Below are 19,007 nucleotides of genomic sequence, written 5' to 3' on the forward strand. Positions count from 1 at the left end.
AATCGGTAAGTCTTATGAATGAACATCAATTAGCTAAGTTGGCTATGTGCATTAACTATATAAATGTGCTTATTTTTGCTCTGATTATGACTGGTAAGACCCTATTTACATAGCCCACTTTTCGCATTTGTACTTTTACATTGCCAAAAAGGACCATAATTTGGGCATAAATTGATTGCGCACATGTTGCACAATTATTGGGAACCTCCCACCTCACTAATGGATGAGCCGACATCCGGTCGGGTGTCCTCCATTTTTGTCCCTTTCCCCTTAAAGGCCTCAAAATTATGTGGATAAGTTGGATTAATGTTTCGAAATTCAAGGGCGGGCACGACCGTTGTTACTCGTAGAGTAAAAGGGTATACTAGATTCGTTGAAAAGTATGTAACAGGCAGAAGGAACCGTATCTGACCATATAAAGTATATACATATATTCTTGATCAGGAGTCATAGCCGAGTCGATCTCGCCATGTCTGTTTGTCCTTCCGTATGAGTTCCTTCGAGATCTCAGGAACTATAGAAGCTAGAGAGTTGAGATAAACCATACAGTTTCTAGAGACATAGATGCAGCGCAAGCGTACCCATGTTGCCACTCCCACTCTAACGCCCACAACTGCTCAAAGCTGCCACGCCCACACTTTTGAAAAATGTTTTAATATATTTTAATTTCTTTTAATTTCTTTCGATTTGCATCCCTTTTGCCACGGCTAAGCTATCGCCCACAAACCGCCAAAAACTGTCAGTGTTGAAATTCCTCCTTTGCACTTCCACTAGCTGAGTAACGGGTATCAGATAGTCGGGGAACTTGACTATAGCATACTCTCTTGTTTTTTTTGACAATCCATTTTGATGTTTTGATTAAAAGTATATTATGGTTGTTAATTACGACAAGTTAGACAGCACTGAGTAATTTTGGGTTAATTTATGAAGTTACATTTTTTGGAATTAGATCTATTTTATTGTTAAATTTTTTGTCAATATTAAATTTCTGTCGATATTTATTTATTTTATCTATTTTCCTTTCTTAAATTTTTTGAAAGGCATTTTGATGTTTTTGTTCGGTTTTAGCCAAATTATATATGGTGCATTTGTTTATTATATTCTGAATAAGTTGTTGGCTATTTGGAAAGAAGTGAAATTTTCGTGAAATAATTTTTTCATTTCCTGTATACCTATGTAAATAGTAATATATAGTTTTTAATGTGATCGAAGTATAATTTCTTTTCATAAACCAACATTCTTTAATAGAAAGAGACTGAATAATACTTTGTGTGCTTTTTGAATAATTTCATAGTCTGCATATACATAAATGGTAATGTTTCTATGAAAAAAATGGTCAAGTAAATTTTTTTCGCCTTTCATGTGTCATTACATTATATTGAATTGTGGTAATGGAGCTACTGAATAGTGTTGAATGCTCTACTTTATTTTTATCGGATTTAATGAACATTTTTTTTTTTCAAAATTTTTTATTGGGTTTTCTGTTAAATGAATAAGGGGACTATTTTCGTCTTCTGCACCATGTTGAGTAACTTCGATATGTTGATTTTCTTCAATTTGAAATCTTGATAATGCACTTGCAACTGAATTTTCCATGTCTTTAATAGTCGATTTTAAATTGGTATTCGTTTATTTTGGCTTCCATCTTTGTAACTTAGAGGGTGATAGTCAATAGCAATGATAAATTGTCCTAGTAAATAACGTCGAAAAGTTTTAGTGGCCCAAACTATGGCGAGTGATTCTTTTTCGATAGAACTGCAATTCAATTAGTTTTCATAAAGCGTACTGCTGATAAAGAATGTAGGATGACCATTTTGAGAAAGTACTGCCCCAAGGGCCAATTACTACTTTTACCTTTTGAAATTAGATACATAGGAATCTATGGCTTTAACTTTAAGAGGGTTTGGTTTTATGCAATTAGGGTTTATATTGTGGCCAAGAAAGCTGGCTTATTTTTTTAATACTTCTCATTTATCCAGTTGCAATTTTAAATTTGCTTCTGCAAGTTTTGCAAAAAACTATTTGTAATAAATTTAAGTGTTCGGTAAGGGAAGTGGAAAAATTGTAATATCATCCATATACACCAAACAGTGTTTGTTAAGCAACGGTCGAAGGATATTATTCATGAGCTTTTGAAAAGTAGCGGGTGCATTTCTAAGGCCAAATGGCATTCGAAGGTATTGGTAATGATCGATGTTGGTGGAAAATGCAGTTTTATTTATTGATTATGGGTCCATTTCTACTCGATGGAATCCCTTCGCCAAATTGATAGTTGTGAAATATTGACAATACGTATTTAAGTTACGTATTTTTAAGTTAAGTGATCTAACCGAAACAGTGAAAAAACTTTTTTTTATTGATTTCTGACCGCAATTTTTAATTGGTTCTCGTTTCTTTTCGATGTAAAAAATTTGATTTTTTTCCCGATTGTGAAGCAATTAATTTGTTAAGGGTAACTTTGCTATTTTTGTAATTTTTAAATGATTGAGCATTCTCCTACAATTTTATGCCAATTAGCATATCGTAATTATTCGAATTATTTATTTTTTTTATAAATGCTATTGTTGGGTAACATTATAAAGTTGTTCAACGTAATAGGGCCATTTGAAAGTTTAAATTTTACATCTAGTATGTCGAATAGGAATAGGAAATCTCAATTCGTCAATAGACATTTCGGTTTGTTCACTGTCAGATGGTCTTAGCATATCGTAATTATTCGAATTATTCATTGCTATTGTTGGGTTACATTATAAACTTGTTCAACGTAATAGGGTCATTTGATATCAAAATTTTACATATAGAATGTCGAATAGAAATAGGAAATCTCAATTCGTCAATAGACATTTTGGTTTGTTCACTGTCAGATGGTCTTAGTGGTTTGGTAATCGGGAAGTTAGTGTTATTATAATAACAGATGTGGAGCGTTATTGTAGTTGAGAGGGTATGTATTTTCTCTAACATATGCTGTTAGAGGATTATGGGTTTTATTGTAATGTTAAAGCAAAGGACTTTTGTGAATACCCTTCAGTACCAAAATTCCTTGCCCGTATTTTTCCTCGCCAAAGTTCGAAAAACAAAAACAAATCTCACAGGCTTTTTCTAGCAAAGTTTCAAACACCGAAGTCAAGCCGAATTCTGTCGTGGCTCTGCCGCTGCCTCTGCCCGCAATTCTGGAGCCTGCATGCTGAATCTCAACTTTCTAGCTTTTATAGTTCCTGAGATCTCGACGTTCATAAGAACGGACAGACGAACATGGCCAGATCGACTCGGCTATTGATCCTGATCAAGAATATATATACTTTATATGGTCGGAAACGCTTACTTCTGCGTGTTACATATTTTTCAACGAATCTAGTATACCCTTTTACTATACGAGAAACGGGTATAAATATCAGTAACAGACTACTCAAAATTCTGCTGTAAGGGACTCGAAGGGAGGCTGGTGCCGCACTTCCCAGGACAAGGCAGAATCTTTTGCTAGCAACCTGGAGCAACGCTTCAGAGCATGCGGGTCACACCCTCAAGTTCTGCCAGACCGGGTTTTGACTTAACATGTATGAACAAAGTTTCCATTCATTTCATGTTACCGATAGCCCCAAAACAATATAAATTTATATATATGTATATGTAAATAAAATTAAATAATTGTATTAGCAAAATTTCTCATAAGATTAAGCTGCCTGCATTTTTGTATTGGTCTTGTAAATTTCTATCGATTTGCCAAAAAACTTTTTGCCACGCCCACTCTAACGCCCACAAACCGCCCAAAACTGCCACGCCCCACTTTTGAAAAATGTTGTGATATTTTTTCATTTTTGTATTAGACTTGTAAATTTCTATCGATTTGCCAAAAAACTTTTTGCCACGCCCACTCTAACGCCCTCAAACCGAAAAAAACTGTCAGTGTTGAAGACTCGCCTTCGCACTTCCACTAGCTGAGTAACGGGTATCAGATAGTCGGGGAACTCGACTATAGCGTTCTCTCTTGTTTTAATCTTAGGTTAGTCGGCTAAACTTCTCGGTTCCTGGTAGGTTTACTAAATCCCTCTAATTTTAAATCACTGTAGAAATAACTTTGAGATGCGTGACTTCTACAGACTATTAAGTTCCGACTATAATAGACTTTATCCTATTATCTTTAAATCGCACTCTCTACCGCTCTTAAAGCGATCATAACTAACTTATTTAACACATAATTAGATCTTACTTATTATACCCGTTACTCGTATAGTAAAAGGGTATACTAGATTCGTTGAAAAGTATGTAACAGACAGAAGGAAGCGTTTCCGACCATATAAAGTATATATATTCTTGATCAGGATCAATAGCCGAGTCGATCTGGCCATGTCCGTCTGTCCGTCTGAACGTCGAGATCTCAGGAACTACAAAAGGTAGAAAGTTGAGATTAAGAATACAGACTCCAGGGACATAGACGCAGCGCAAGTTTGTTGATTCATGTTGCCACGCCCACAAACCGCCAAAAACTGCCACGCCCACACTTATGAAAAATGTTTTGATATTTTTTCATTTTTGTATTAGTCTTGTAAATTTCTAACGATTTGCCAAACAACTTTTTGCCACGCCCACTCTTGCGCCCACAAACCGCCAAAAACTGTCAGTGCTGAAGACTCTCCTTCGCACTTCCACTAGCTGAGTAACGGGTATCAGATAGTCGGGGAACTCGACTATAGCATTCTCTCTTGTATTTATATATTTCCTTTCCTGAGAGCAAGGGGATCACAGAAATAGCCAAAAAAGACCCGTGTAATAGGAAAGTACCTGGCTTTAGTATGCAAACAAGGACGAGTATTAATTATACCTCAAATATAATTTCCTTATTTTAAAAGGGGTAGAAAATAATTGTATTAAACCGATTTGAATAAAGTTTATCGGATCGATACTTTGGCGGCTCCCGTATAGTCTTGACTTGCCAGAAATAAATAAATGTTTATAAATAAATGTTTATAAAAATGTTTAAAAAAAAAATTGTGGAAATTTAAAAACTAAAAAACAACGAAAAATGCGTGGTCACAGAAATAGCACAATTTCAAAATATCTTTAATTAATCATAAAAAATAAGTTTAAAAGTAATTAATGTAAAGCAAATTTAATATTTGGTTGAGTATCCATGATTTTCGATGACTGCGTTACATCTTCAACCCATACTCTCCACAAGCTTCTGACATCTATCCTTTGGAATGGAGTTCCAGGCTTCTTGGACACCTTTCCACAAATCGTCAAGATTCGAAAATTTTTTTTTGGATATCATAACCTTGACATCATTCCATAGATTTTCTATGGGATTTATGTCAGGGCTTTGAGCCGGCCATTCCAGAACTTGGATGGATTCGTCCTTCAACCACTTTTTAACGACACGAGATGTGTGCTTTGGGTCGTTGTCGTGCTGGAATGTCCATTTCAGAGGCATGTTCTCAAACGTAAATGGTTCCATTTGATTTTTGAGAATGTCCACATACATAAAGCGATCCATTACGCCATTGATCCGGTAAAGCGGAACCACACCACGCCAGGAAAATGCACCCCAGCACATAATGGAACCGGTACCGTGCTTAACAGTCTTGATGGTGTACCTGGGGTTAAGAGCTTGGCCTTTTGGACGACGAACAAATGTTTTCCCATCGTGTCCTATTTTATTGATTTTTGTTTCATCGCTCCAAAGGATGTTTTTCCAAAAACTCAGGTCCTTATCCCGGTGGGCCCGTGCGAAACTTAATCGTTGCGATATGTTGCGTTTGGACAGGAGCGGTTTTTTTCTGCTGATGCGTCCAAAGAGGGAAGCTTCATTTAGTCTTCTTGCCACTAATTTCCTCGATGCATTTGTGCCACATTCTTTATTTATTTCCTCCATAATTTCGCGGGAGGACTTGAAAGGATCCGCCTTGCTCTTCCGTACTATGAGCATATCTGTACGCGGATCAGTTTTTCGTGGCTTTGGTTTGCGTTTTTTTTGATTGGTCAAATATGCTGTGCTTTCCTTCACTACCTTTAGTGCATTATATACCATTTTCCTCGAACATTTCATTATTTCGGCAATTTCAGCAGGTGTATTGCCAGATTTAGTTAGGTTGAATATCATCCTCCTTTCTTCAACTGAACAATGCTTTCCTCGACCCATTTTTTTAACTTTTGTATTAAATTACATAAATTTGTTGACGAAATTTTTTAAATCACGATAAAAAACTAAGGAAAACCACTTTTTACACGGAATTTGCTGTAAGTTCTTTAAAGTGTGCTATTTCTGTGACCACGCTAAATAATCACTCGCGAACGAAAATTAAGCATAAAGCAGAAGAATAAAATGATAATGGTAAATTTTTGGGTTGTACGTCATCTAGAAGAGAGCAATAATCAATTCACATCAAAATTTTTGGAATCGAAAGCCAAATACTTCTGAATTAATCGATCTAAAGTTACTGTTCTGATGTGTGCTATTTATACGTCCACGGCTGTAAGTGTTACTGGAAACTGCTAGTGTAAAGTGTGAACGAGAAATTTTAACATTTTTCTGGCATATCGACCGAAATTGGAATAAAAAAAAATTAACTAAATCGAAATAAAATTTTTAATGGCTGTGTGTGGATGTTAGAGTGGGCGTGGCCAAAATGTTTCCGGCATATCAATATAAATTGGAAAGACAAATGATAAAATGGCAACACATTTTTTTTGTTTGGCTAATTGTTTTGAAAAAGTAATTATATTGTTTTACTTGTATATTTATAACTTAATAATCCAAAGAAATTGTAACAGGCTACTTTCAAAGTCAGTGCTTGGTCATACAATTGTTAGATTTGCAGAATAAAATTTGAAAAGAGAAACAAGCCTAACAAATAATATCAAAGCTACATTTTAAAGTATTTATAATAGCTTTAGTGGAGCTTCTGTATTTGATGTATTGCTATTCAAAAATTAGGGAGTAAATTAAAAGTACGTACAAAATAGGCTTTTTACAAACTAATATCAAAGTTTAGTTATCAACAGTTCAATTCGTGGCCAACGCAAGCTGCATGCGCGTTTCTTTCTCTTTCTCTCAAAATACATAGTTCTTATACACATTTTTTAGGCTTAATGAATTTGAGTTGTTATTATTGTTGTGGTGGCTGGTTGTTTTAAGTTTCATTTGTTTAATTGTTAAATAGATTATTACAAAGCTTTTATGAGTGGATTTATTTCTATTGATCTTCTGCTAACTTACATGCTTTAAATGACTTTGTATGCATTACGCGGTTATCACAATTCAATTTTCTTTTCAATTCTTGCTGTGAGGTTTACTTCACGGTAATTACAATTATCCTAATGTACATTGCATTAGTTTTATTGCTTACAATAAATTGCTTACAATCGCTCTGTCAACTGTTTTAAAATAAATTATGAATTGTAATCAGGCGTTTCAGGTTTTTAGGTAGAAAAATTTAAAATTGGTCTACAATTGTGCAATGATAGTGGTTGAATGCTTGTAACATACTTCAATTTAACAAAAAAAAGTTAAAAATACGATATTAAGCAGGTTTCTGCCAAGATGTCATATCTGGCTGTGCCCCTGTGGTACAGAATCTATATCTGATGGTGCATCAAGCGTAGATTTAGCTACTGGTGACTTGCCAGCGTTTAACTTTGCTTTTACCTTAAGTAACAAAGCTTCGAAAGAGTCTTCGGCTACTTTCGGTGCTGGTGTTTCCTTGAGAAACACATATGAGTTGTAATTATTAATGCCGGCATTATCTATAAGACAAATTAGATAAAAACGTATGTAAAAATGATGCTAAAAGTATTACAACTCACCCAAGTCAGCGTAAGATGCACGACAGAAAGCACGTCTCCCTCCAAAACTAATGTCGTACATGTTTATTTGCGAGTCCCTATGACTCGTGTCAATGGCCGTGAATGCGTCCTGCGCTCTATCGTACGTAACGAACCCGTACTTCATTCTAAAATAAAATGTTTTAAAAGCTAATTTTAAATAATATTGGAAGCTTTCTTTTCCTACCCATTTTCCTTGTAGTGTATTGTTATTTGTTTAATGCTTCCATAGGGTAGAAATTTTCGACGCAGCAATTCCTTTGTGGTTTCTTGCTCAATGCGCCCGACGTAGACGATTCGCCGCTCCTCAACAGCCGGTTGCGACACGTTACGATCTACAAATCCACGCTTATTGTTGTTATAGGGGGAGTTGTTTTTAGGGCAGCGTGTATTAGACTTTGAGCGTGAACGGCACCGCGAGTGGTGCAATTTTCTGTGCGGGCTACGGCTGCGGCTGCGTTCGCGATCGCTTTTCTCGGAGCCCGAGCATGACGAACAAATACTGCCCCGCTTTTGGTTTTTGGATCTACGCTTGTTGTAACTGGTGCGGCGCTGTTTACGCTTGTACTTGCCATTCTCTGAGTAAGATGAAGAGCTTACCGAGCTGCGATGACGTTGAGTGCTACGAGAAGAATAACCGCCGATTCCAATACTGCTTCCCCCACACGTTGCTGCTACATCTAAGTGACGCATCTGTTCAATCGAATCGCATCGTGACCGAGATCTGTATGACATCAAGCTGCTGCAGTCGGAGGAAGAGTCACTCGAAGAAGACGACATATTTGAACCCGAGCCATGCGTCCGTTGCTTGCGGTATTTCCGTCGCGTACGCTCTCGAGACTGTCGCTTTTGGGGCAGTGTCAATAGGGGAAATTCAGGTTGCAGATCAGTTTGTATTGCAATGCTCACAAGAGTTTTGCGCAACCGATCCTTGGGTAAGTGCATGATGACCATGTCCTCGCCATGCTGAACATTTTTATCAGCTGAAGACATATCTTGAGTTGCGTTGGACTGTATCGTTGAGAGAGTAGTGTTACTTGTTTGCCTGACAACCTCGCTTTGAATGCTGGCTATTAGGGAGTTGCTTAGGTCCTTATTGGCATCTTGACCGTTTGAGATGTTGTATAGCAAAACTGATGACTTTAAGAGAGAGCGAGGGGAGGCCTTGCTTAATTGATTGGGCGGTATCGTTATGTCTGTATTACAACTAACTGAAACTATTATAATCTCCTCATATTCCGGGTGAAGTTTGTTGCTGAGTGGCGCTATCTCTGTGCCGGTATCCACAGTTTCCATGCAATAGGTGTCCTTTACAATATCCTTAAGTGGCGGCAGCTTGGTTACGCGTGGCACCTTGGTTGATACTCGGGAATCAATTATTTTTAGCTGTTGGGCACGTTTCATCTCTAACATACGCAGCACCTTGTTCTTGGCCACGGTAATGGGATCCATGGGCAAAGAAGATTGCTTTGCGGTGGGGCATTTAAGGCTGTTTACAATGTTGACTATTTCCGTTTTTTTAGGCGATGGTGTTGGTTTTAAAGGGGAAGGAGCAATGCGTTTGCTAGCAACTTCTACTTTCGCCTGCTTGGGCGGAGTCGGTTTAGGATTTACAGCGCCAACACCGCCACAACGACGCTGTTTGTACTCTTCTAGATTTAGCTTTCGCTTTGCTGGTGGTAGGATTGTGGTCGGAGGGGTTGAGTGTGTTAGAGGTTTTTCCGCGCATTTCGATACTGCGGCGTCCCTCTCCTGCTTTAGAAGCGAAAGGTTTTTTCCACCCAAACCGATACCCGTACATTGAGTATTTTTAACTGGCGGCTGCTTGTTGCTCATAGCCTCGTTCACTTTTTTTGTTGTCGCCTTAGCTGGCTTGAACGAGGAGGAAGTTCCAACCTTACGTTTAAGAAAATCGCACTGCTTTTTATTAGGCACCAGGCAAATATTTGTATGCTTCGGTTTGCTTAACGCTGGGACCGCAGGTTGATATGTTTCCAGTTGTTCGGTTTTATCCTATATTGAGTTACTGTTATAAAAAATTTTAAAACTAGTATTGGTCTTAGGACTCACCTCTTTGATACTAGATGTGACCTTTTTTGTGGACCTCGGACTCCATGAGGGATCGTCTATTACATTGTCTACAAAGCATAAATCATCGGAAGTTTGAGGCACTTTTGCTGGCTTATCTTTTTCCCAGATAGCTTTATTCGTATCGATTACATCTACAGTTTCAACGTCAATAATCGAGTCAGAGTCATAATCGGAATCGCGAGGATTAGAAGAAATGGTCATGCGTTTTGCCATTATTGTGGCAACGGGTGAGGTAAAAACTAGGGGAACTTCTGCTGAAGTCTTAGATTTAGTATATCCCTGTGCTTGCAGAGATTCTTTTATGCGACAGGCGTTTAAATTCTCAGCAAAATCGTCTTTGGTAATGAAGTCAGCCAGGTCAAAGTTATTAACATCAATATTTAGCCCCAAAGCGTCTACTTCGGATATGATAGTGTTAGTACTGAGCGTACGTCCCTTGTTTTCACAAGAGCTCTGCAAGTTGACAATGTTGTTATGGACAGCAAGCAACCTTGGTTTTTTTTCTTCGTTAACAATGTCATATTCATCTTCGTAATCGCTGGAGTGCGATTCATAATCACCAATCGAAGAGCTGTCTGTGCGAGTTCGAAATGTGGACTGGCTTTGGTTGTCCTCCTCCTCTGTAAGCCCGTCGATTTCAATATCTTCTTTGTCAAACTCCATAATAGCGCTGATCTGGCCCTGCTTCTCATAGGACACCTCGACCTCGCTTTCGGCGATGGCCCGATAGACCTGGGCATTGAGCACATTTGCATCATGGTCGCTGAGCTCCTGTTCCACGAAGTCATTGTAGATCAGCTATTCAAAGAATTAATTGAAATAATACTGATCGAGTCTGTGTGTTCACTTTAATGAAACTCGAGCCAACACCTACCAGATTCTTCCTGTTTTGCTGATCCTCCTCCCGGTTATGGTTGAGCAGTGACTCGTCTGTGGGCGCGATGGGTAGGATGCCGCTAAGTGTATCTGTCAGTTGCAGTCTGAAAGGTTTTGCATTAGTTTTTAGTACATTTTTGTAATGACAATCACTTACTCATCATTAGATGACCAGAAATTCGGTTCAGACTCGTATTTGGTATAGTTTCCCTCAAAGGGATCTTCCTGGAATACATTTAGCATTCGTGAATCCATTTTGCGTCAATTGTAAATTAACTGCAAATAAATAAACTCGGATAATAAGGGTGCTCCTAAAAACAAAAGCAAACAACGTTGTCTTTTCGTTATCAATCCACATATGTATGCTTTTAATAGCAAAACGTCAGGTACAATCAAATTTACACCATATAATAAAAAAAAAAAAAGAAATGCCAAAAAAAGTGATCACAAGGCGCCAACGCAAAGCTGCAGAGTTCAGACTAAAGGCCAATGAAAAAGCAAATGAGAATAATGCGCCCAGGATCAAAGGAGACGCTCCGATTTCCTTAATCCCACGTTCGACTGATTCACCTAACATAAAAGTGGCATACCCAAAGAAAAAAGATAAAAGTATCTCCTTGACGACTTTAGATGAAAAGGATGAGAAGCCCAAAACTCCGTCTTCAGAACAACCGTTCGGCGAATCTAAAGAGAGCATTCAGCGCTGCGATGCTCTGCAAAAAATTCGGTTAACTAGTCACAAGACAACTTTTTTGTCGGAGGTAAAAAATAAGGCTTTGAACTCGGAACAATTCCGAAATAGTTCATCCGGATTTACTACACTGCTTCCAAGGATAAACAATAAAGCGACCCATAAAACTCCAAACTCCAGAGTACCGTTGATGTCCAAAATTTGCGAACAAATTAAGACGCATTTGCACTCTGTCTTGCCATTACGAAACCTCGGTTCAAAATCTCGAATTCCGGCGGAAAATGTAGCAGAGCACAGTCCAGATTTGCAGTTTACACGAAAAGTTTTTAATAGCTCGGAGGACATATTTAAAACTGATGGAGACTACGACCGCAAAGTACCATGCTTCAAGTCAACTGAGCCTCCTAGGGATCCAGGACCGCCTATGAAGGTTTTCGAAAACGCAGGCTTCATCGTCCTTACTGGCACCAATGCTCAGTTGGCTTTTCAGCTGGGCGAACTTGCGACCAGAGGCCTTGGTGTACAATCATGTATACATCTGCCGAACGAAGTGATGGACAAGGTGGAGCAACAGCTCGGTAAACTGGAAAAGGACCGCGAAAAAATCCTCAATAAAATGCATAACAAGCATGCAACACTTGCACAACGACTAGCTCAGCGAGAGAAAAAGCAGAGCGATACTATAAAAATGTAAATAAAACATATTACTTAATACTAAAATCTTAATAAAGGGACGATAGAACCAAAGCCTAAAACACGTTTTATCAGTAATTTAAATGTAGCACTTAAACATGATTTCTCCAATACTATTTCATACAATTTTATATTAACGTAATATAAAGACTCATCGATTCACACGCTGCACAATAAGTACCCTTTAATTTACCTATGTACGTGTAAGTCAAATTGTTCTACTCTTATGCACATATTTAAATTTCTTATAAATCAATTAAACCAACACAAAAAACGCTATAGAAAAAGATTATGGTTGGGAAAGGTTGGTATATATTCAGAAGTTGTTTATTTATATTTTTCTGGCTGTTGGTGCTTTACTGAAGTGACGGCATAGTGACAAGCACCGAGAATGTTGTGCGAAAGGGGACTTTATGGGGACGCAAAAAATCTGCTAGGGAAATAGGCGAATTAACGTTTAGAAAATTTGAGCTTCTGGGACGTCTCAAACTGATTAACACTATTGTATCCTAGCTAGATATACTCGTCGAACGACACATTTTTCCGATTAATAGGATCAATTTTTTTTTAAATCTGTAGTTACAACGGTCGTTTTTTTTGCATCTCAGTACATTTTTGGTAACATATTTTTGTCACAAAGTTTGAGCCCAGTATTTTCTTTGTTTAAAAGCCATATTACTCTTATATTACCGTGTTATGAGAATAAAAAGAAAACTCGAAAACCACTTTAATGGGTGCATGCCTAGATTGACAAATTAACAACACACTCTTTACTGTACGAGGTACGGATATAAAAATATGAAATTTTTGCGCCTTGCTGAAAACCTGATTTAGAGCAGTCTTCAGGACTTGACCTGAACTCAAAACAAAATAGTTTCAGCCAAAGACTTCGACAGCCAACAATAACAAACATGCTCACACACCGATGACGCTTGAAAAAAGCAGTAGCAGCACATGTTTGCCCCAACCACGTGTATGTGTATGTGAGCCCGCGATGGGCGAGTGTGCGTGCAAATGCCGCCACGCCATGTGCTTTTGATTTTGCTTCTGGGCGAACAGCAATCGAATTGAATACTTTTCGCAGGTTTTGCATATCACTTTTCACGACTTGGCACTTTTGTTTGGAAAGCCTTTTTTCCCAAAGCTCAGCGGATTCGCTATCAAATTAGCAATGGGCAAACTGTGGAGCGCGCCGAGCAATGCTACCTTTTTAACTTCCTTCGTGGTTCCGGATCTTATTCTCGTAAAGGGCTTTTCCAGCCGAACGCTTGTTCCTATTGTTGCCGTCGTCTGTTTGTCCGCCTGCTTTAACCTCACATGTTGAGCGCCGCGTCTGCGGCACTAACACATGCACAAGTCTGGGCCACAAAAGGACTTTTTAGGCCGGCAGTCCAACTGTGTCTTTCTGTTCCGCCCGAGGTTCACGATCACCCGCCGTTCAAGGTGAGCCAACGTAACTGCACTCCAAAGCACCTCGCAATAACTTTATCTCATGAGCTCGGAATAGCACATTGCCCAAAATTTGTTCACGTGGACCGAGATTCGCGGCAGCGGCGCAGATAGTGTGACCAGGTGCTCGCTCGGCGAAGATCCCACGAGGCAATGGCATTAATGCCAATTTCGAAAGAAAATACTAGTTAAGTGTGTAATTGAAAACGCGTAATCAATTTATATATTTATTTATACAAAAATGTATATATAAATTAAATGAATAAAACAATGTTAAGCCACAATAAAACTTAAAAATAGTTTTTTATTAATATTCTGTTATATGTATAGAAAATTGGTATACCCGTTACTCGTGGAGTAACATAGACAAAGCCGCCCACATTTTTTAAAAATGTTTTGATATCTTTGCACATTTTTGTTAGTCTTGTAAATTTTTTCTCGATTTGCCAAAAATCGTTTTGCCACGCCCACTCTAACGTCCTTCGCACTTCCACTACCTGAGTAACGGATATTTGATAGTCGACTATCTTGTTGTTTTTATAAATTTATAAAAATAATTATAATAAAAAATTATATACAAATAAAATTTAAATATTTTATATTGATACATTTTTGAACAAAAAAATTTTAGTTCACAAAATTTATACATTTTTGCTTAAAGTTTACGACACTCCAATTGTTAAGTTGCACTAGTAAAATTATACTGTCTTGGTTCCTATATTGAATTGCAATAATTAATTAGAAACTTATTTCAAAATAAAATCAAACATTCCATTTAATTTATAGCAAAAACGCATATTTTTGAAGAAGTTGAAAGAATTTCTCAATTTACTCGAATTTATACCCTCTGCAAATATTTATTTCATCTAACGATGAGATTTTTTTTACCCATTTTACAATCATTTCTTAACTTTTTTTTTATTTGTGGGTTGCCTGTTAATGTACAATAATAAATTGTGTTGGTAAAAAGTCGAGGTTCCAAGAAAGAACTAATTATGAAATAACCCGAATTTGTTTAGTTTTCAATCTACATTTTAATGTTTTCTCTGTCGAAATATAACTTAAAAAGGACTCTAAAAAGCAGCTGTTCTTTAATCTATACTAAAAATGTATTGATTTTTGAATTGAACCAATAAGAACCACCGAGATAATTTGTTTTTGATTCTCCAGGTTCTAATTTGAAAAATGTCACGAAGAAAACACAATATAAATTCAATCACACTGCTAGTTTGCCCTATAGGACAAAAACAAATTTTGTGTAATAAAAATTTTCTTTAAAAAATGTATAATTTCAGTATAGTCTTTTTAAAGAAATGGAATTGAGGTTGATATACGTCAATTGGATAGTACACTGGTAAACTAAACCTAAACTGTTCGGAAAAAGAAGTTTGAATTGTTAGAACATTATTTTATTCAAAAGTACTTTAATAAGTATCGGTCCTACAGCCAAGTGAATTCTAACCATCTGGCACAAGCTTTGGATAGACATAATATACCGGACGACTAAGCTCTATACCAATAAAGTACAAGTCGGATAAAATAAAAACTTAGTGGGAATATTATGTTGGGTATATACGACATTGTTGATAATTATTAACGACGCTTTACGCTGGTCCACTCGCCATCATCGGCAGCTTTGTTTTCTGAAAGATATAACGCATTAATAAGAACGTTAATTTGGTTTGAAGTTGATATTACTCACCCTTTTCCTGTGGTTGATCGCGCTTAGCTGCGGGCTTCTCCTCGCGGGTCGCAGGAGTCGTACGCCAATTGCCGCCTGCACCGCTACTGGCTGCTTCTTTAGGAGCAGAGCCGCGCTGATCGCCACGAGTCTCGCGCACATCTCGGTCGCGTCTGTCACCAGCTGTGCGACGGTTTTCCCGATCAGCGTGGCGTGGAGCGTCTCGCCAGTTTCCTCCAGTTTCGCGCTGAGGCTCTTCGGTACGACGTTGACCGTCGTTGCGGCGGAATCCACTACGCTCATCGTCACGATCCCGGCGAGGACCATCGTCACGGTCACGGCGAGGTCCATCATCCCTACCGCGACGAGCCCCATCATTACGGAAGTCGCGGTCACGTTCACCGCCACGCCGCCACTTGTCATCGCGCGATTGTGGAGCGCCACCGTCTTTGGGAGCAGCAGCACGCTGTGAATCTGGCTCTCGTCGCACACGCCATGAGGAGTCCGCTCCCTCGTTGTCCTTGCGGTCACGTTCACCGCCTCGTTCAATGCGTTCTCCACCACGCTCGATTCGGTCTCCTCCGCGCTCAATACGGTCTCCCCCGCGCTCGACGCCACGCTCGTTGCTGGCCGTAGGCGCACCACGTCGCCACTCTCCGGATCCTCCAGAAGGTGCGCTGGGACGGTCACCGCCACGTGGACGCCATGTGTCACGCTCCTTTTCAGTGCGCTCACGTTCTGAAGCTAACTCCCTGGCCAGACGTTCTCGATCTTCTTTAATTTTACGCTCGGCTTCCTCCTCCTTCGCACGCTGCTTTTCGGATTGAGCGCGACGCTTTTCGTCCTCAGCTTCACGTTCCAAACGGCGGGCTTCTGCTGCGGCGCGCTCTTCGGCAGCCTGTGCCAAACGAATTTCCTCCTCCTTGCGAAGACGCTCCTCCTCTTTTTCGCGAAGGAAGGCCTGACGGCGCTCCTCGCGGCGTCGAATAATGCGATCGGCCAAGCGCTTTTTGCGCTCTGCCTCTAGAGCAGCCTCGAACTTTTTGAGCTTTTCGACATAGAGGGAGGCACGTTCTTTTTTAAGGGCGTCAAGAAATTCATCCCGGTCCGGATACATGCGCTTAAGACGCTCCTGCTGGCCGACGGCATCCTTCCGTTCGGCAATGGCATTTTCGATGCGCGTCTTCTCGGTTGCTTCCCAAAACTCCTTGTCCTTAACCTGCTTTTCGGCCAAGTATTTTTCGAAAAGCGGAATCTCCTCCAGGCGCTTGGCGCGCTCAAAGTAGTCGATTTTCTTCTCCTGCGACTTGAGTTTTGATTGCAGTTCCTTGGCCTCGCGCTGAAGTTCCTCGCTTTCTCTCTTGGCGATCTGCTCTGCGTCCAACTTCTTAATGCCTTCCTCATCCAGCTTGGAAAGCATCTTTTTGCCATGAGCAGTCTGCGAGATTTGCTGAACCTTCTCCTTGAGACTCTTCTCCCGGATAGCTTGGATTTCGTTCTGATGGCGCTTGCGTTCCCGTTCTTCTTGCTCCTGCTCGAGGCGCTTCTGTTCGGCCAGTTTGGCCTTGCGCGATTCCTCCTCCTGACGCCGGGCCTCTTCCTCTTCACGGGCATTATTCTGCTTCTCGATGTACTCCTTCCTGTCCTCGATGATTTTTTGACGCTGAAGAATACGCTGGTGCTCGCGATCCTTGATCTCATGGTAGTGGTTCACCATCTGGGCGCGGAGCTTGGCCCGCTGGTCACGTTCACGGTTCGGATAGACGATTGAAACTGCCCGTGTCAGAACAGTAGACATATTCACCAATTGAGAGCGAATTTGTTCCGAGGGCATCGATTGCAAAGCGGGCCCGTCGGGGCGGTATTCACGTTGACTCTCGGTCAAATCAGTGCCAAAATAGATACTGTTTTTCTGGTGGTCGATGCGAATCTGCATGTCATTGTGACGTACGGACTCCACCAGCAGTTTTTCCAATTCAAAAATGTTGCAAAAGCTGGCCAGCTGCATAAGACGCTGGAACTCAATGCTCTCATAAACTTGAGAGATCTGCCGAATCAGACGCATGATAGTCACGTCCTTAAGCGACTGGATGTAAGGAGTGAGCAAGGCGTTTTCGGAGCCGTTCTCAATGAAGTCCACGATAGACTGAATGCGCTTGCACAAATTCAGTGGGTTGAAATCCACCTCCAACCAGTTGTATAGGTTACGAAAGTCCTCAGATACGAGTTGAGGAACATTCAAGCGCACCTGTTTTAATGTTTAAGGATTACTCGTAAGACATTACTATATTGTGTGATTCTTACCACTTCACGAATAAGTGAGACCCGGGTTGGCGGTTGGGGCAGGCCCAGGAGCACGGCCAACTTCTGTGCCTTTTCCAGGGGGCTCTTATCAGCCTCGATGAACCTGTCGAACTCTGGATGGGCCGAAGGCAACGGAATAGAAAGAGTGGCCAGGAGAACGTGTGCAGCCATACGCTGCAAGTCGTCTTTTGTCAGGTTCTTCTTCAGCTCGCGCGTCAGTTGGAAGAGCTTTAGCAGGGCTGCAGCGTGGAACAACTGGTTGCCAGCCTTGCTGAAGACCATAGCTAATTTTTGGTAATAGTTGGCCATAGTTTTCGGTACGGGTGTCTTTTTGGAAAGAGCCATCAGGCCATGGATATCCTCGATTGCCCTGTAGGCCTCTTGCCACAGCTCCATCTGAATGGCCGAGTCAAGAAGGTGCAACCTGGTGTCCAAGCATAGCTGCTGTGTTTCCACCTTGTTGATCGAGACACCGGTGGTCTGGTTGCTGCTCTTGCAGATGTCCTCCAAGTGTTTGCGCAACTTGTCGCACAAGCGGCGAAACTCGCTTTTGCGGTTGTACTTGAGGCAGAAATGGAAGGCCATGCGGGCGATGTCGTGGTACAGCGCCTCGCAATGTGTGTTTACACGCAGCAGCTCTAGACACTGGCAGTAGGACTCCCACAGGAACTTGACCCACGGGAGCAGGATAGTACGGTCGGAGCGGTCCTGAGCGTCCTCGCCGCACACTGCGCTCATCAGAATGCTCTCGGGCGTGGCAATGTTGTCCAGGTCATCCAGCTCCAAGACAGCAACGGCCGCCGAGGACTGGGCTTGGGCGGCCTCCGTGTGCTCTTCAGCCATCTTCAGATAGCCGCGGATCACATTTTCCAGAGAGTTCACGTTCACCAGCTGGAACATGTTCCGGTACTGGAAGAGACCCTCCTTGGCAATGTGCGACTTTTTGAGTTCCACGCAAAGGTACAGGTACTTGAACATGAGTGGTTCGATGACCGTCTCCGAGTAGGCGTAGTTCCATCGCTTGTTCCGGAAAACTTCCTGCAGCGTGTCCAGTGCCCTTAGCGGCTTTCCAACCTCGATGAATTCTGCGACGAAGAGAGTGGCGTTGAGTAAAGAGAACACACGATTCGAGAAGCCAAAAGTTTCTCTTCAGACACCGCATGGAAAAATTTCAGCACACTCACCATTAGCCCTTTTAAGGGCGTTTTCCGGGCGTTGCGTGTAACGGGCCATTTCCGATGACTTTACTTACTTGCGGCAGCACTTCAAGTGGATTTTGGTAGCAGGTCTAGACCTTTCTAAAACCTGGGGTTGCTAAATATTGTAAAAATCTTCGGCTCGCCTACGTGTAGCTGCGAAACTCATGCAAAATGGCCGATTTAACGGCACGCAGGGCTGCACCTG

At 40.6% G+C, this 19,007-nt stretch overlaps 3 protein-coding genes across 3 annotated transcripts; 1 reads left to right on the forward strand and 2 right to left on the reverse strand.

Moving 5' to 3' along the window:
• Positions 1-6,865: 6,865 nt before the first annotated feature.
• On the reverse strand, positions 6,866-13,747 carry LOC122620593 (peroxisome proliferator-activated receptor gamma coactivator 1-alpha). The gene is made up of 7 exons (XM_043798130.1): positions 13,376-13,747; positions 10,943-11,061; positions 10,784-10,889; positions 9,889-10,707; positions 8,006-9,831; positions 7,801-7,946; positions 6,866-7,740 (listed from the first exon to the last, which is right to left on the reverse strand). Exons 2-7 carry the CDS (start codon positions 11,038-11,040, stop codon positions 7,541-7,543), a joined length of 3,195 nt encoding a protein of 1,064 aa, XP_043654065.1. The 5' UTR covers positions 11,041-11,061; positions 13,376-13,747; the 3' UTR covers positions 6,866-7,540.
• LOC122620594 lies at positions 11,131-12,231 on the forward strand. The gene has a single exon (XM_043798131.1). The coding sequence runs from the start codon at positions 11,148-11,150 to the stop codon at positions 12,168-12,170; it is 1,023 nt and encodes a 340-aa protein (XP_043654066.1). The 5' UTR covers positions 11,131-11,147; the 3' UTR covers positions 12,171-12,231.
• Positions 13,748-15,011: 1,264 nt separating the features above from the next.
• LOC122621008 (eukaryotic translation initiation factor 3 subunit A) lies at positions 15,012-18,988 on the reverse strand. The gene is made up of 4 exons (XM_043798722.1): positions 18,788-18,988; positions 17,604-18,688; positions 15,321-17,547; positions 15,012-15,261 (listed from the first exon to the last, which is right to left on the reverse strand). The coding sequence occupies exons 1-4, from the start codon at positions 18,834-18,836 to the stop codon at positions 15,212-15,214; spliced, it is 3,411 nt and encodes a 1,136-aa protein (XP_043654657.1). The 5' UTR covers positions 18,837-18,988; the 3' UTR covers positions 15,012-15,211.
• Between the last annotated feature and the right edge of the window lie 19 nt (positions 18,989-19,007).

Source organism: Drosophila teissieri, chromosome 3R, assembly GCF_016746235.2.
Source record: "Drosophila teissieri strain GT53w chromosome 3R, Prin_Dtei_1.1, whole genome shotgun sequence".
NCBI lineage: Eukaryota > Metazoa > Arthropoda > Insecta > Diptera > Drosophilidae > Drosophila > Drosophila teissieri.

Bases quoted from the DNA above. Each gene is read 5' to 3' on its own strand.
- LOC122620593 (XM_043798130.1), bottom strand. From the start codon at position 11,040: ATGGATTCACGAATGCTAAATGTATTCCAGGAAGATCCCTTTGAGGGA. The intron at 10,708-10,783 runs GTAGGTGTTGGC...TTCTTTGAATAG, and splicing joins AGCAAAACAGGAAGAATCTG to CTGATCTACAATGACTTCGT. The intron at 9,832-9,888 runs GTGAGTCCTAAG...AACTCAATATAG, and splicing joins TCACATCTAGTATCAAAGAG to GATAAAACCGAACAACTGGA.
- LOC122620594 (XM_043798131.1), top strand. From the start codon at position 11,148: ATGCTTTTAATAGCAAAACGTCAGGTACAATCAAATTTACACCATATA.
- LOC122621008 (XM_043798722.1), bottom strand. From the start codon at position 18,836: ATGGCCCGTTACACGCAACGCCCGGAAAACGCCCTTAAAAGGGCTAAT. The intron at 18,689-18,787 runs GTGAGTGTGCTG...TCTTCGTCGCAG, and splicing joins CGCCCTTAAAAGGGCTAATG to AATTCATCGAGGTTGGAAAG. The intron at 17,548-17,603 runs GTAAGAATCACA...ACATTAAAACAG, and splicing joins TCTCACTTATTCGTGAAGTG to GTGCGCTTGAATGTTCCTCA.